The 18,701-nt window shown below is 35.6% G+C and overlaps 1 protein-coding gene across 1 annotated transcript; it reads left to right on the forward strand.

The window, feature by feature from the left end:
- Positions 1 to 4,808: 4,808 nt before the first annotated feature.
- Positions 4,809 to 17,078, forward strand: LOC114358030 (retinol-binding protein pinta-like). Its single transcript, XM_028311890.1, has 7 exons — positions 4,809 to 4,867; positions 9,776 to 9,954; positions 12,718 to 12,871; positions 14,600 to 14,720; positions 15,383 to 15,517; positions 15,987 to 16,200; positions 16,691 to 17,078. Exons 2-7 carry the CDS (start codon positions 9,786 to 9,788, stop codon positions 16,843 to 16,845), a joined length of 948 nt encoding a protein of 315 aa, XP_028167691.1. The 5' UTR covers positions 4,809 to 4,867; positions 9,776 to 9,785; the 3' UTR covers positions 16,846 to 17,078.
- Positions 17,079 to 18,701: the final 1,623 nt, after the last annotated feature.

Here is an 18,701-nt window from a genome sequence, read left to right on the forward strand (position 1 = left end):
TCTTAAAATAGCACTTGTAAAAACTTACTGACTAATCGACATATTTTTCATTGAAGACTTCGTTTTCAAGTAAAATCTGAGGTTAATCTGTCCAATATAAAATATACAATACAACGTCACTTTGACACAAAGTACAAAATAATGTCTTCAAAGATAAACCTCGTAAAAGACAGGCGTGGGACAAATCTGTATAGATGCATTAACTGTTGTCAAGCGAAAATGGATTAGAAAGAGAAGCGAGTATGAGGTATGATAAATGGATGCCATTTAAAGAGTACTTACCTGGATAGACGTCCTAGGGTTTAACATTTACTTTGTTTCGTGACAGAGGTGGGACGTGCCCTGTAGTTTGTGATGTTTAAGAGTAGGCGCACACCGTTGATTTTTCGTCGGCCGATAGTTTAGTCGGGCAGTTGATCAGTATGGGCATGTATAGGAGTGCGCACACTACGCCGATTCGATTTGGCCGATTCTTCATACAATTTAAAATCGGGCACAACTATCGGCCAACTAAAAATCAACGGTGTGCGCCTACTCTAAAGGTTACGTATTCATTATTAAGGAGGAGTGTCGTGTCCTCCGTTGCTGGATGGATGGAGGGCATGCCATACGGGGATACAAATATTTTTCATTAGTATACTAATAAGCAGATATAGATTACTGCAAGATATTATTTGCAAGGCAATGCTATAGCACGATAAAAATGATAATAAAATTTTTGAAAGATGGACTATTTCCATGTTTAAAAAAATAGAGTGTTCCCTACTTATTGTTAACTCATCCACCCACAAGGTGGCCTGACGACCTCATAAAGGTATCAGGAAGGCGCTGGATGCAGGCTGCTACTAACCAGTCATCATGAAAATCATTGGGAGAGGCATAATTATGTTCAGCAGTGAACGTCCTATGGCTGAAATGATGATGAAAATTTTAACTTATGGCCAATTTCAGATTATCTACACTCGGCAGCAAATAAATCGCACCTCCCGCGACAAGCACTTATCAAACGTATGCATCCCCACTTCCCACTAACATTGGTACCATTTGAAAGCCTAGTTCTAAACTTCATTTCATTAAAGGAAAGATTTTTACCCCAAAAATGTGTCTTTACAAGGATCCAGAGTCACTTCTTCAAAAAATAGGTAGTTACGCTATAGCCATTTTTATGACTATAAAACTGTTAAGTTGGGATTAATCGCTATTCATCTGTTAAAGAGGACACGTGAGATCTTTATTTGGTTTTATAACCATAACAATTGGTCTAATTGATCCCAGAGGTGAGCCCAAAATGAGGTCTATTTTCAAGTCACATTTATGGTATATGGTAATCATTTATTTAGAAATAAAATGTATTTTTCTTTAAGGATATTTATTGGGCTTTCAAATAACACCAATATTGTTGGGGTACCATAATTGTGTCAGAAGAAAATCTTTAAAGTTCGCGTCGCGGAAGATGCGGTTTATTTGATGTTGAGTGTATTTGCGGCTTCTATTTCAATGCAGTCTGTGCTCTGTTATGAGAGAGATAGAGGTACAGATTACGTGACGTAATAAATGTAATGCACCGGCTTATAATTTGAAGATGAATGTTGTCAGATGTGTAACACAATGAGTCATTGAGGACAAAGAGGTAAACATTGTTTTACTTACTTCATATAAATCAAGGATTTACATCTGTTTATACATATTGTACCTACATTCAAGAGTTGTAGAAACGACGGTACATCGAGTTAACGCTTCATCAGTCATAGTATAATTAAAAAAAAACATTGTTTTTGGACGTTAAGACATGCGAATATGGTGGGAACTATACGAGTATTCCCACTGCCTTTTAAAGGATTAAACACTGTGCCATTTTCTGTAGTTTCTTTTTGATGGAAAGTGGTGATCGGGCCGAAGGTAGAAGCGCAGTTAGGAGTATAAATAAGTGCTAAGTATTTGCTAAGCTTTATTGATTGTATTAAATCAAATTGAAAATATACATTTTGTGTCTACCTACTGCGACTAATGAAATAGAGGCGGAAGGAGTCTCATTCCTTGGCATTCTTTTTTAAAAAGAGTATTAGTAATTTGTAGTAGCCCCCTTGACCCCTCGTAAACATGCTTGTCGTATTATGTGGATTTACCATATTAGTCTAGCGGCGGTGGGGTTCGAACCTGCATTCCTTGGATCTCGATTCGACCGTGTGTGTTCTCATCGACACTGACGCTATTGTCGCTCCTTCTCCTTAGGTACGGGTTTTTAATGTCATCCATAAACATAGTAAATCTTACAAACAGAACTAAAACAAACATGATCGTTGGTACACCACTGGCATTGACTATAAAATCACAGGACAAATATTTTCCATACAATTGACATTACAAAGATTAACATCTATGTGCAGGAGCGACGCAGCTTTGAGAGCGTACTTAAGCTTTGTACCTACCACATGTGTTGGATTTTTAAAAAGGTCAGAGTGTTGCAACCAACAACATTAAAAGCTCTTAGGGAAAGCACACACGGAGGGAAATCTCGTTGGAGGTCACTTAAGTGGTGTTCTGGCGTACTTGTTGTTGAAATTGTGGGATGAGCTTTTTCGTTAGTAAGGAAATGTAGGTATTTGTATGTTGTTTCTTTATGCTTATAGGCGGCGAAACATAATTATGCATAATAAAACAAGCTGATCAACCTCAGAATGTGAAATAAATATGCCCGTTTTCAACATCAATCCCTTATTTTTAAGTGACTCCTATGGAAACACATAACAGGAATTTAGTTTTCATATGGGTCACTTAAAAAAATAGGAATTGTTGGTGAAAACGGGCGTTAATCAAAACGATTCTGAAACGTCAACTGGCAAAAATTTAATGTTAAAGTAACCCATTGATAGTAGCGCCCTCTTGACAATGTCATATCTGGGACAGTAGTCCTCCTGTCAATGTCATATTTTAGTGTTGGATAACTTTAATATGGTGAATTTTCGTAAATACCTACCTTTCTTTTGACGTTCTAAAAATTGTCCAAAGTCATATAAATTCTCGTGTCTGCATCGTAAGTTATTACCGGATCCATCCATAAGGATATTATGTGTAAAATTATGTTATTGTTGATAATCAAATAATTAAGAAACGATCGTTAATGTACTAAGACAACAAGAAAAAATTGCATAAAACATTAATAACCTTGAAACTTGTTATCAGTAGGTATCTAAAAATATTTCTTAAAATACCTACTAATATAAAATATGGAAATACGAAAGTAACTTTATGTTTTATAATTATGTTCAGGACGCTCAACTTTTTATTTGTACATATATCCCTCCTAAGGGAGGAAATGTAGGTTGTAAGCATATAGCATAATTATCAACCTAAACCACTATCAATAAGATTGGTTGGAATTTTATGTAATCGTAATAGGAGTTATTTTACAATAAAATTTGTATAGACTGACGTGCTGTTGACAGTAGGTACATGTCAGATAAAGTCTGTCTGTGTCGACTATGCGAGTGAAGCGGCAGGCAGAAGCTAGTTCTTATTCTAGGTGACAGTATAGTTAATAGTCTTTTTTGTTATGCATCAATAAAAACTTGCATACTTATGCTCATTTATTATGTAAACACTTGTAAATCTAAAGAACGAAAATAGTACAAAACCACAATTGTAGCATTTTGGCATTTGAAAAACTATTTCTAGTTTTTCTAAAATAAAAATAGATCTAATCATAAAAAGCGAAAGCTCACTGACTGATTGACTGACTCACTCACTCATCACACAATCTCAGAAACTACAAGTGCTTAGTGTTAGGAGTCTTTAATGTACGTAGGTGCTCGATTTTTCAAAATTCAACCCCTAAAGAGTAAAACGGGATCCAAGCGTACAAAGTCGCGGGCGACCGCTAATAAGAACCACATTAAAATTGAATGATAACTAAATATAAAGAAGAGAAGAGAAAAACTCAGTTATTTCATGCGTTTTTTATTCAATCAATAGCATTTTTTTGTGTGAAATAACTGGCTTTTTTCTCACCATAGGATCATGGTAAAAGTTGGTCAAAATCATGGTGTAAACCTTCCTGAAAATTCGTCAACTGGTTTAAAAATTACCATGTACCTATACTGCTTATACTCGTATGCAAGACAATATTTTTAATCGTCATTATATTGACATTAGTATTGAAATAGAATCTGAGGTATCTTTTGGATATCCCTGCAAAGAATTTGTGAAGGTTACACTAAAAACAAAAACATTTTTGTTTTGACTTTCAAATTAGTATATTTCTGTTTCAAAATCGACCTTAATCCACGAGTAATAGACATTAGATATCAAGTCGAGCTTCAATAAAATTAACATCGCTATCCATTCCTTTTTGGTTATTTTTGAATCATTTTTAAAAATGTAATCGCCATAAGCTTTATGATTAAACATTTTATGATGTTGCAAACCCTCAGTGGGTCCAGAAAAAGAAAATTAAAAACATTCTCATTTTCTTTTAATCTTTGAAGGGTATTCAGTCGGCTAATCTTGGGGTTTTGTCAGCTATATTAGAATCTTGGCAATATTCAGGTACCTAATCAAGTATTTGAATGAATTTTTGGTAGTCAATAAACTCCATGTAGAGCTTATTGATTGTATAGTAAAGTATTTGGAATTTTTAATAAGATGGGGTATTTAATTCTGAAGAATAAATAAAGTCTTATTTTTCCTGTAAGGCGTACTTACGAAGGGTTAGGTACAAACCAACACATTCTAAGATGTTACATATCTGCGATTTCGCATTCAATGACAGTTCCGTATGACACGTTCATACTAAACCTTGGAGTAACATTATTAGATCAACAAACGTCAGTGGTCAGTTGATCTGTGTTCTGGTGTGGACGCGAATTAGGTAATTATTTTTCATAACATTTCACACGTTTTAGTCTAATTGTATAAATTTATTAATTATTGTATTGATCGGAATAGAGCTTTTGTGGTAAATAAATATTGAAGGGAAAGTTATAAAATAATCAGTTAATCGTGAACTTTATTTTATTTTGAGTTGATCAATTTTATCAAATTTTAGATTAAAGAAATAGGTAGTTAATTAGTGCTATGTATCACTTGTTAAAAGCCTAACGATAGACATAGTTTGAAACAAATCCTATATTTAAATCTTTTACAAATATAATTATTTTGCAATTCAAACTAAAATTAACTTTAACAATATTGACGCAGTTACTAAAGTCTAATTTAATTAATTAATAATAATATTTGAACTCTTACGACTTTTCTTGTGACTTAAGGAATATTTTCTTAAGACATTAAAAAAATAGAACTCAGGGCAAAAGTTCCCTGACTTATAATATAAAAGCCTAATTAAAATAAAGTTTTTATACAATAACTGTTCATCAAGTAGTGATGATTGAGTTGATGATGATATTTAAATAAGTTGATTATTGTGCACTCGACAATATTGTTAGTCTTTTCAAAACTTTTTTCGTGAACTTAACAAACTAAATAAGTTAAACCAAATACGTATCATGTTCTGTAGATAGTTTTTCCATAAAATAAATTATTTTAAAGTACCTAATTCGACTTTAATGAGGCTACGAAGTTAAATATTTCAGTTAGTTCTCAATAACTCAATAAAAATGCAGTAACAAAATTCTTTAAAGTTGTTATGTTATGTAATGTTAAGTTTAACAACTACGTAATATTCCTACAAATTAATATTCAAATAATAGCTCGTTTTATTAGCACTTGTAAAAAATCAACAATATCAAACATCAACTGACGTCACACGAGATTATTGAATAAATCAATATACAACAAGTTTCTAGTTGACAATAACTACGATGTCATATCAAGTTTACTGTAGCACCTTATGTGCTTTGATTAGGAGTTATTTTGCAACAAATATGTAAAGCCTGATGTGCTATTGACGATACTTGAGGACACCAAGGTAAAGTTTACACTAATACAATGTTTGAACTCATCTTCATAACCTTGATTCAATATTGGACTAACTTGAGAGTTAAAATTTAACCCTTCGGGTATCTTAAGGACAAAGGCATATATAAAAAAACTATTGTGACATCTTATTTAGTTACAATACGTGCTATTTTGCTATTAAAATGTGAAGTTTGATGTGCTGTAAGTACTAAAGGCTCTTGATGTCTTTTAAATGCTTTACCAGTTTCCGTGATGGTCTGGTTTTTAATCTGTCTCAGAGATCAAAACACGGTTCGATACAAAATTACCTAGGTACTGCGAAACACTTTATTTCATACTAAATAATTATAGTTTTTGCATTTACTACGAGTAATATCACCCTCTATTTCATACTCATGAAGATTTTTGCTCAGACGAAAAGACATAGTCCAAAGTCAAAGTTTCTCATTCATATAAAACAAGCATAAATCTATTTACGTAAGCTAAATTAACTAATGGACTATTCCCACCTCTCGTTCCCACCACTGCAACTCCTGTGTAGCCAGGATCTACACTACAGCTTGACCGCCAATAAAAACCCAACCAGTGAAAGTCAAATTGTTTTAATATTTATTTAGTTTACCTCGAGGGGTTAACGGGGTTAATTTATTTAAAACTAGCTTTCCGCCCGCGGCTTCGCCAGCGTGGAATTTTGTCTGTCACAGAAAAACTTATTTGCTCACTGTTTAGACCTACCCTGGACTACGACAAACATTTTAAAACCAAAATCAACTCAATCGGCTCAGCCGTTCTCGAGTTTTAATCAGACTAACGAACATCAATTCATTTTTATTTATATAGAAGATTTGCTAATATTCTTTTTAAAAAATACGAAAAATCATTAGGTCAGTTGTTAGTTCAGACAGAGCTACTTGTTTACGTTTTTGTATATTTTACCGCATAAGATATACAGTGTTTATATCCTGTTCTATGTAGGTACAGTCAGCGTCAAATAGTTCGTGACACCGAAAGTAGCCAAAAAATTGGCTACACAACCTTATTCCAATTGTAACAAAGACGTGTTGCGAACTTTTTGGCTACTTTGGGTGTCACTAACTATTTGATGCTAACTGTACATAGAGATGATGTTTACTAATAAATAACGACAAGTTTGTTACCACAATGTGTCAAGGACACTTTGTTGAATATTATTTGCTAATTTAAATTATTATTGTTGTTTATTATAACTAGTTTTGTTATTAACCTAGAGCTATAAAATCATTAGATTTTAGGCCAAGGTTGTCATAAAAATCTGCATGAAGGTTATGCAAAAAGATCAATTAATATTTATCGTATTTCTATGATATAGGTATAAACTAGCATTTTAAAACTACTACTTATTTGTTTTTAATTGATATCTGATGCTAATTACGAAATAATATGAAAGAACGCATATTAGCCGAATCCACAAAGGTACATAGAAGCAAACCAAAATATGTCACGTGTCACCCTGTGCGTCCACGCGCACTGTGAGACCTCATAGTTATGATTGTGAATACGGACGTTAGACTTCAAAGTACCTAGGTAACGTTATAGCGAAAAATTCTAAATAAGTAGCTAAATCACGTTCACGCTTACGTCATTAACGGCAAGTTTCAAAAAAACAGTTTACACAGATGCGGATACGTGTTAAAAAGCATACATTATCACAATATACCGGGTGGAATTTTGTAATGCCACCTGGAAGGAAAATACTCTTAATACTGTAGATAGAAAATTTTAGAAGGAAAAAATATGAATCCTAACGTTCATTTATTTAATCACATTGAAAAATTTTAATAAAAATCTAAGATTAATTCATTATTATAGGTATTTTGATTCAAATATCTACGTAGAGATAAACACAAGAACCTACTAAACGGATTTTCATACCTACAGCGTATTACATTATTTTGCTTATATTTACATATTAAGCTTACCAATCATTCAAAAACGAATTATGTAAACAGACTGTTTTGAGGAAAAAATATTATGTAAACATAGCACGTTTACACCTGTATGATAATAGCACTGGATATTTAGGTAATGTTTTATTAACGAATGAAGGTACATTCCGTACATTACTAAAGATTACAATTAGTTACATATTACTCGTACTTTAATATTGTTACTTGATTATACGCTACTAAGATAACTAAATAGTCAAGTCAGGAAGGAAATGAGTAATTTATATGCCCTAGAAAATGTAGGAAACAAATTAATTGCAGCTTATACATACTTAAGTAAATAACTAGAATAATGCAGACACAACATCATATTCAAATGTACAATTATAAACAGAAACAAAACCTGTTAGTGAATTTCTAAAAAGACATTGGGCTAGATGTTGAGCTTTAAAAAACATATCGATAAAGGTTTGCCACTCAGTGGACCGACGTTCCGGTAGAGGTCGTGGGAGGCGCCTGGATCACCATGATCGTCATTTTCAGCCATAGGGCGTCCACTGCTGAACATAGGCCTCCCCCAATGATTTCCACAATGGCCGGTTGATGGCGGCCTGCATCCAGGGCCTTCCCGCACCTCTATGAGGTCGTCGGTGCTCCTGGATGCGGATATCTAAAAAGCCATACCAACTTTGTAAAATTATGATGCAATAAATAATTAAGTATTGATAACACAGGACCAGTCGTTGTTGAAAGCCTTATTGTCCAGAGGTTTATGTCTATTGGTTGAAACAAACAAACAATAAAAATACGTTTGGTTATATTGCAAGTTGCAAGGTACTTCTTTACTAAGTAAATTACGTTAACACAGTATGCTCTTACTACTGACGCAGACCACCGACTTCAAGTTGGCCGATAGTTGGGTCCATTTTAATTTGTATGCAGAATCGACCGATACCAAATCGGTGTAATGTGCGCACTCTCATACATCTCCATACCTACTGATTAACAGCCCGAATCAACTATCGGCCAACTAAGCGCTGCTGCACACGACGCCGCCGCCGCGCCGCCCCCGCGCCTTTGCACTGTTTAGAGTAGGCGCACACCGTTGATTTTTAGTTGGCCGATAGTTGGGCCCGATTTTAATTTGTATGAAGAATCGACCAACACCAAATCGGTGTAATGTGCGCACTCTCATACATCTCCATACTGATGTGTAGCCAGGATCTACAGCTTGACCGCCAATAAAAACCCAACCAATGAAGGTCAAGTTCAACCCGGGGGAAAGCTAAACCACATAAACAGTAACTGTCATTGGATCCGCTATGAAATTAATCAGAAGAACTTAGGAGGAGTTCGAAGTTCGAAGTCATGCCAGACTATATTTCTTAGAATCGTTATCATAAAATCTATTACAATAAAAGTATTCTTTGAGTCTAACCACAATTAAAATAGTCTCTTTAAGGATCAAAAAGGTCTAAAAACAATGCTAATTAATATAATTACCCGTAGTTTTAAAGAAGGTCGCTAAGAAAATGACTACAAGACAATGTAAGTCTTGTAAGTTATATTTCCTAGGTAGCCATTTTTAACAAGTGCCTATTCTGTTAAGGTAAACCACTGCAATTTCCGCAGAATTGTTGACTTAGTGTTAATACGACTTGTTAATAAGTAATGTAGTGCAAAGTGCAGGAGACGGACGATTTAACTATCTCACTTATACCTAAAATGTTATAGGGTGCTGGCGATTTGTCATAAAGTCGTTAAAGTTCGTGTTATTTATTTACAAATAGACACTTCTACTGTCTTTCAAAACTAATTACAAAATACTAAATAGGTTCAAAACATAAACAAAGTTAAAGACAAATAAGAGAGATAGCCGTGACACTTCGAAATCCTTAGCCTGTTCTGAAAGTGACACTTGACATTTCTTTTTCCAGATAAACAAGCATGGAGGTGATATCAAAACATCCTCTAATAAAGGTGACTGCAGAAGACGTGAGGTCCACAAGAGGGTTCTACGACTTGAACGATGTGAAGAGGATCAACGAGAGCCTCGATGTGATTGAGGAGTGGCTGAAGAAGCAGGACCATCTGGTTGAGGCCAGCAAATTCCTCAGTAAGTAACCTCAAGACCTAATTCTTTGGTAAAGTAACTTGGAAGACCTTGAAGATGGCTGGAGGAAAAACAACTGCAGTAAAAAGTAGAATAGTGATTGATATTATCGGTGTCGATTTTGATAAAGTTTCCTTGATTTCAATCCAGGATCATGTAAATCATGACAATAAAAAATAAGTTTGTCTGAGAATAACGAAGAAGTCTAATATAGGTGACAGAGTTCTGATTCTGAGGTAACTAAGACACATGTAAAAAAAACCGAAGTGACATAGACTTCCTATCATAAGTATGAAGCGGTAGTTTGAATTTTGAGGCGTTCTCTAAGCTGGATTGCACCATCTTACTTTAACTTTAACAAACGTCAAAAGTCTGTCAAACTAAATAACAATCATCGGTTATTGTTATACTAGTTGCGTTGCGTTCAAAGCAAGATGGTGCAACAGTCTCATGCCTGTTTTCACCATTAATCCCTAATTTTTAAGTGACCCCTATGAAAACATTTTTTTTTGTTATGACGTCTCTATGCTGCATCTAGCAGATGACTGTCTGTATCCGAAATATGTTTGTGATATTTTTCGTCCTCTGTCGTACGATTGTATATTAAAATCGAACATAACCTACGTTCAAGGAGAGTCCCAACACTATAATCACAAGTGATTCACTAGTAGAACAAAGGCGTAAAACAAATCTTTGACCGCATTTTGAGGTCGCCACTTGATCTCGCTTTGCATCTACGTCAAGTAACGTAACCTGCTCGACAAGGCTTGTTATGCCATCTATATGCACGTCATCATAGACTTATGGTCAGGTACAGTCAGCATCAAATAGCTCGTGAAACTCAAGCAAAATATCTAAAAGATCGCAATACGTCTTTGTTACAATTGAAATAAGGTTGTGATGTCAACTTTTTGGCCACTTTGGGTGTCACGAATTATTTGACGCTGACTGTAATTCGTATTAATTTAGGTATGGGCGCCGACGTAGAGCAATTGTTTTTTGAACATGCTTCATGACTAAATTACTATTGCATCATGACAAAGTAAAACGGTATGAACCTTGTGAACTCTTTTTCAAAATAATAGAAATAATATTCGATAATTTATGCCAAGTCTTCCAGAAGTCTCTAAAACACAATTTACGCAACTTTTAAAGTTTTTATTTAGCTTGCCTTGTTGTTTGGGTAAAAATATTAAAAAAAAATGTTACCTTTAAGGAATCGTAGTGATTAAAACCAATGGTAGTTACACTTTAATGTAGGTACATAACACAAAACTGACAATATTATAAGAAATAAAAAAATTAAGGAACGATTTAGGCTTTCATAGGGCTGTTCCCACCGTGGCATCCTGTTTTTCGCACGAACTATTGATCCAGTTATACAGGATCCCCTTAAGCTGGGTTGCTATGGAAACAAGCTCATTGTCGTTGAGAATGATTTCCACAACACTTATGGCCGTATTCACAAACATTACTATGAGGTCTCACAGTGCGCGTGGACGCACAAGGTGACACACGAACCAATCATAGAGCTCTATTCAACGCAGTGCGTTCGATTTTCCGCTTCAATTAAGCAAGCATCGTATGTGAAGGCGTTAACCTTTTTACATAAAAGTTCCATAGACGGCTGGTACAAAAACCACGAAGTATTTTCATGAATTCCCATCACATTTAAAACAGCCTTGTCAAATAATTCACATGTCGGCTGTAGTCCAAAGGATTCTCTTGAACGCTGAAGGTTGCCAGTTGCCACTCGTCGTTCAAGTCACGTACTTACAAAAATGTTCCCACTTTATGTTTGTACAGTTTTTGTTTGCTCGAATACTTCAAAGAGTGGCGTAACTTGACCTGTCCTTTCCTTAGTCAAAGTATTTTCTTATATCATTTGAATTTTAAACCAGAATGCAATGAATTGCATTCGTTTAGGTTTGATTTAGGTCACTTCAGTACCCAATGGCTTAAAATATTTCAAACTATGGATAAGTATTGGATAATGTAGATGAATTTACATAAGTAACATGATCGATCATAACTGAAGATAGTATCATAAATGTTGTCTCTTGCTGGAATTGAATTCAAAACCCAAGTCCATAAGGTTAAACCTAAGCAAACCGTTTGTAGGACACAATATTGAACTGATAACATGCTAACATGAAGGGAAGTGTACACAACTGCACATGAAGCGTAACGTGTTGACCATCAAAATAGGAGCAGGTTTTGCAGTGCAACTGTCATGCTTGAATTTCCGTCGGTTGTATTTTATAATAATTTTCCCGATACGAAAGCTATATGATTCTAACAGAACATGGCCTCCCCCAATGATTCCCACACCGCCCGGTTGTTAGCGGCACCTTTATGAGGTCGTCGGCCGTCGGACCTTGTGGGTGGACGTCCCACGCTGCATTATCCGGTACGTGGTCTCCACTCCAGAGCTCCATTTTCCGTCAATTCTGCGTACTATTTTCCCTGTCTTTCAGCTAATCCGTCGGACTAAATTAACCAAATGATCATATTTTTATTTTTTTTATAAAGTTTATTAGCAATTTGTATTGCCCAAATTACTAATAGTCCCATTAGCCCCTCGTGTTAAGCTAAATAAGCTTGTGTTACGAGTGGGCTCACCACAATAGTCGAACGGCGGTGGGATTCGAATCCGCGTTCCTCGGATCTCGAGTCGGCCACTCCGACCCCTTCACCTTCGGCTATCGTGGCTATAAAATTATTATTATAAAATAATTATTAAAATGATCGTATTTTCTTTCACAGATCGAAGTTTCTTGGAGCGGGTGTTCATCTTAGCTAGAGGCTCCATAGAAGGAACGAAAACGAAACTGGACAAGCTCTTCACTTCCAGAGGTTTGATGCCAGAAATGTGTTTGAATAAGACCGTGAAAGAATTCGAGAAATTGTGGAATTGTGTGTAAGTATAACAAGCCATTTTATATTTTTTACTATCTTTTGCCCGCGGCTTCACCCGCGTGAAATTTATTTTGTCAATATTGTCATAAATTATAGCCTAGGTAGGTATATGTTATTCTGGGTTATAAACAATAATACTGTAAAGTTTCAACAAAATCCGTTCTGTAGTTTTTGCGTGAAAGAGTAACAAACATCCAGTCATCCAAACTTTCGCATTTATAATATTAGTAAGATTTAGTAACTATTTATTAAGTAAGTATTGTGTAAGTACTGAGTAATTTTATGTCTCGCTTAGCAACTAAACCACCATTAGTCAGCTACATTGAGCACTCTCTTTTAATATTAATAACAACTTTTTAGCAAATTCCAAAGAGTATTGTGAAGAACCGTTCCCTAATATTTTTTTAAGAAATTTATTATTTTGCATCTTGGATTGGATCTTTTTTTATCTACAACGAGAAAGCTCTTGAATGACGATTGGCTGATAAAGTTCTAAGCTTCTAAGAAAAATGGTAGAGTCTGCTCTGTACTTATTCCAAAGCAAAATATCAATCGTATTTACTAAAAGACTTATTCATCATCATCATCATCATCTCAGCCATTGGACGTCCACTGCTGAACATAGGCCTCCCTTGCAATGCAAACTCCCCAAAAGACTTATTACTTACTACTATTAGAACCTACTTGATCAAGTAAGAACTAGGAATATGTATCGCTTGGTTACACTATGGCATCTTAAGTAGATGCAGTAAGAGCTGTTTTGCATTGTAATGTAATGTACTATGTATATCGTCTAATGTGCTGCCTACTGTACATCGGTAACCTATAATTTGTGACGTCAGGTTGATTTAACTAGAACTACTTTAGACCTAGATCGGACACCAAGATAACCTAACCGGTTTGAGTCATTAGAATAATGACTAACTGACGCCATATTGTGGAGCGTAAATATGTCAAAACTATTGTTCTTGTTATTTTAAACGACTTGCAACATTGTCATGATACTGGATTCTTCTGAGGGTTCCGATTGTCATAATACCTACTAAATTCCTCTTTTGGGTTCCGTGCAAGTTTTGGAAATAATCGAACCCTTATAAATTCAGTATTATAACCCTTATACCTTACAGTTTATTGTATCTGTTAGAACGTTCATCACGGGCAATTTAAATAATAAATAATAAAAGAAAAAAAAAGTAAATTATTTCGTCGGTCAATGAGCTCAAAGCTTTAACATTTTTTAAACAAATGTTCAGTTGTGGTGTATCAATAGGCAAACTAGTTAATTGACATAACTGTTTATGAATTATCAAAACGCGATTCTCCCGTAGATTTGTTAGGACAAAAAGGATTAGATATGACGTCACCCGTTTGCGAACTCAATACGAAATCTTTGTCCTGCGTGCAACTAGCAGCGTAATTTTACACGCAGGCGTCCCGAACTCCGCATTACAGGAAAAAGGCACTTAAAGCACAGCTTAGATTATTAATAAGTTACTAACGCCCGTATTCATAAACGATGCTTGCATAAGAGAAGCCGAAAAGACGAATGCACAGCGTTTAATAGAGCTCTGTGATTGGTTCGTGTGTCACCCAGTGCGCACAGTGAGACCTCATAGTAAGGTTTGTAAATATGGGCGTAAGTAACAAATTCTTTGGACTGACATGTACTTATGCCTTCCTTTGTTGGAGTCTTCTTAGATTTATTTCAATATGTAGCAATTTGTTTCAGAAACTATGTGCCCCTCCCAAAACTGTGCCCTTCGGATCAGAGCCGGGTCATGGTGACGCAGTTCCTCACCGACAAGCTCGATGACTTCTCTTTACTTTCTTACTTCAGATTTAGTTTTATGGTAAGTTTTTAAGGGTCCGCGGGTTAAACCCCCATGTGTATTGCTACCGTGGTGGATGCACGTGACTATCGATGAAATCAGCTATTATAACGTAATTGAAAATCCTTGGTGGATGCCCTCGATTTCCACCCGACTGAACTATCATCATCAGAATCATCATCGTGAAGGTGATCGTGATCCGAGGAACGCGGGTTCGAATCCCGCCGTTGTTGAGATCCACTCGTAACACAAGCTTTAGTTTCCCACGAGGGGGTAACGGGACTAATAGTTTTTGCAGGATTAAACACTCCTATGTTCTTCTGATTAATTTCGTTGGACCCCAATGACAGTTCAACTTTCCCCCGGGACAACTTGACCTTCACTGGTTGGGTTTTTATTGGTGGTCAAGCTATAGATCCTGGCTACACAGGAGTTGCAGTGGTGGGAAAGAGAGGTGGGAATAGTCCCGTTAGTATGTAACACATAATGTGTGTTTGAAATTCGAACGGATCGTTTTTTGGCAGGACACTGCAAACGGGATGTTCGTGTGAACGAATAAAACATGTCATATAAACGGGATGTCACCGAAACAAGCCCTTACTCCGAGAGCAAGGCAGTGTTTGTCTTACCGGACATACATTTGTAAACGTCACTCTATACTGTTATTTTTTATCGTTTTCCAGATTGGAGAATACAGGCTTCACTACGACTACAGTTTGTCTGAGAGGTACATCATAGATCTGACGAATTTGAACCAAATGACGGTACTTACCAAGATCAATCCCATAGTTGTAAGGAAAGCGGAAATATTGTGCTCTGTAAGTATTTAGATATCTATATCGTTGACTTATACAGGGTGAGTAATATTTTTTTTGCAAATAGCAACGCTTGATCTCTCGAATACGGTTCAATAAAAAATACACAAAAAGTACGATGTTGTTTCATGAAGTGCTCCATAGTGCTTATAATTCAGTAAATTATGCACAGTTTCCCATTATTCACGTGTCCTCATCTCAAACTGTTTTCGAGAAATCAAGCGTTGCTATATACATTTTTGCCACCCTGTATAGGTTATGATTGGTATGTGTATTAGTAGATATCAACTACCACGTACTAGGCAACCAAGCTGTGGCACCCAATCCAGTATTATGAACACTGCGTAGTGCGTGGGCTATCATACACGGGCATAATAATTGTTCGTCTGGCTGCCTAGTGAGTGGGGTCAATGCAATACAATTGCATACAGAATTTGTCCAGGTCTTAACCTAACAAAACTTCTTTTCACAGGAAGGCTACGGAACCAAAATAAAAGGCATCCATCTCCTAAACGCTCCATCTTACGTGGATAAGCTAGTATCGCTGCTGAAGCAAGCACTGAAACCCAAGGTAGCTGGAAGGCTGCATGTCCACAACACATACGAAGACCTCCACAAGCATATTCCTAAAGAAATACTGCCTAAGGAGTATGGTGGTGATGAGACTTCTTGTGAAAAATTAAGTGGTAAGTTTCCATCGTTCGTTTTTTTCAGCCAAATGAAGTCCACTGCTGGAAAAAGACCCCAAGGATTTCCACAAAGACCGGTCCTGTGTTGTCCGCATCCAGGTCTTCCTGCGACTTTCCATACACTTATAAAAAGCTTGTGAAAGTCATCATCAGATTATTGCATTCGTCTCTGAGCCGAAAAACCGAATAACTATTAGATAAAGAAAAAAATTTTTTTTTTTTTTTTTTTCAATAAATGGCTTGCAATTCCGCCGTGTTTTACAATTTTTTGCATCATCTAAAAACTGAAAACAATGAAATGCGTCATTAAAATAATAATTATGTAGTGCATAGTACCTACACAACCACAATAAAACCTAAACTAAGCTCTCTGCATTCATGTACCTAGAATAATCAATTACCTATGTAGCGTCATAGCGTCTTATTGTTCTCAGATTTGGTGTTATCGAACAAAAAAGTTTATAATCATCATTACTATCTTTTTCAGAACAATGGAAAGAAGTCCTAAGGTCAGAAGAAGCTACGAGAATAATCTCCCAATCAGACAAGCTGGTGTCAGACGAGTCAAAAAGGCAGTCGGCTGCTTTCAACGAAGAGTACCTAGGGATGCCGGGTTCATTTAGAAAACTAAATGTAGATTAAATGTAAAAATAAATGACAATACGATCGAGGTAACTGCGTGCCTCGCTGGAATGCGACTCTCCCGCACAGCTCCCCGCGTTCGTCCTGTCCCGTATCAGATCGTCGATGTGACGTCACGGGTGCCTGGTGCGATGTGAGCAGTTAACTCGACCGGATTGTATTGAGTCATGACATTAATTTGTGGTGGTAGGAAAATTGTAAATAAATATTTTAGTTGTAGGGCAAAGAATAAAGCTCAAAAATAAAGAAGAATTTAACTGAGATTAGGATTTATTTGTTACAAAAGCATATTCTGTAAGTTTTTTTATTTAAATACAAACTAAGCTTGAACCCTGCCTTTTTGTTAAATTTTATTCCTATTTATCATGATCCCTCTAGTCGATGTTATTTTTTTCGACAACAGCATACTAAGAAGGTTAATTAAATCTTAATCATGGATTATAATCTCATTACAGACCCATAAAATAAAAGCAGAAGAAATAATAATATTTACTCGTAATAAAATTCGTTTCCCAAATCTTTAATATCATTAAAATAATATATTTTGGCGTACGATCATGTTACTCGGAGCGCCTAGAAGATTTTATCCTTCAAAATTACAGAAACACAACTCGCGTAGGTAGTTTACATTACTTTAAATAAACAGAAAAAAATTAACGATACATAATAGATAATCATGACAATATTTCGTAACTCGTAATATTTACCTGGTTGGACAATTTGGACATTAAGTCCCTATTTTGATAAAGGGTCTGTCTACTCTCTATACTACACTACGACTACGAGCCTATATTACACTGCATACAGTGCCAGATCATAGTTGGATCTCAGTTAATAGAAACTCAAGCGATATTATCAAAGATAATAAATAATATAAAGTTAGCCTATAAGAAAAACTAATAGCAAAATAATGTCTCTTCTTGAAAAATCAACACAAATTGACTCTCGACTAAAGAGTCATGGGGTTGAGGTTCACTCCATCCACGAGTACATGGCCACGACCCGAACGAATACAAGACACGTATTTTTATATGTTTTCATCTGTCTGCAAAAATATGGGGCAAAAGCCGCTTTTTTACCCGACTGCGCCAGAAGGAGGGTTATGTTTTGCGAGTGTATGTATGTATGTATATTTCTTTGGCACGGCCTATAGCCTAAACGGCTTGACCGATTTTAGCATGAGAGATGTCGTTAGATTCGTCTTAATCGTGAGAGTGACAGCGGCTATATTAAAATTGAAAAAAATCTAAATGACGGATTTTGGGGGCCATAATGTCTTCAAAAAAAAATTCTTTTCTCGAAACCTATCGAGTGGGGTATCAACATTTAGGGCTTTTTAAGTAGCTTACAAAAATGTATGTTTTTATCTTTTTAATTCATTTTTACACAGTTGGGTTTTTTGTTTATTTTAAATACATCTCAAGTACCTACAGCCATTTTTAACATAATATAGAGTTACGCCTAAATATAAAAATAAAAACGGTAAACTTGAATTTCGGTCCAAGATTGATTTAAGATTTCATGCTGTTTTAGAACCGTTAAAAACCTATAGATCTAACGGTTAACTCAGTCAGTTCAATACTAGCTATGACGTCACTTTTTTCGTCTACTTTACTTTTGTCTATTGAATGGTGGACTTAACTAGCCTATTGAAAATATTTAGTTGCTTTGTAGGGCAGTACAAAATGTAGAAGAAAAGGTAGATCATTGTGGACCCTGTTGAGCGCTGGAGATAAAATCAAACTCATAAAAATAAAATACATATCTATGTAGGTATCTGAAATGTTACAAAGTATCTAATAGCTTAAAGCTGAGTTGCACCACCTAACTCTGACGGTAACTGACGATAACCGGTA

Source organism: Ostrinia furnacalis, unplaced genomic scaffold, assembly GCF_004193835.3.
Source record: "Ostrinia furnacalis isolate ACB-3 unplaced genomic scaffold, ASM419383v2 OfSCF3631, whole genome shotgun sequence".
NCBI classification, from domain to species: domain Eukaryota; kingdom Metazoa; phylum Arthropoda; class Insecta; order Lepidoptera; family Crambidae; genus Ostrinia; species Ostrinia furnacalis.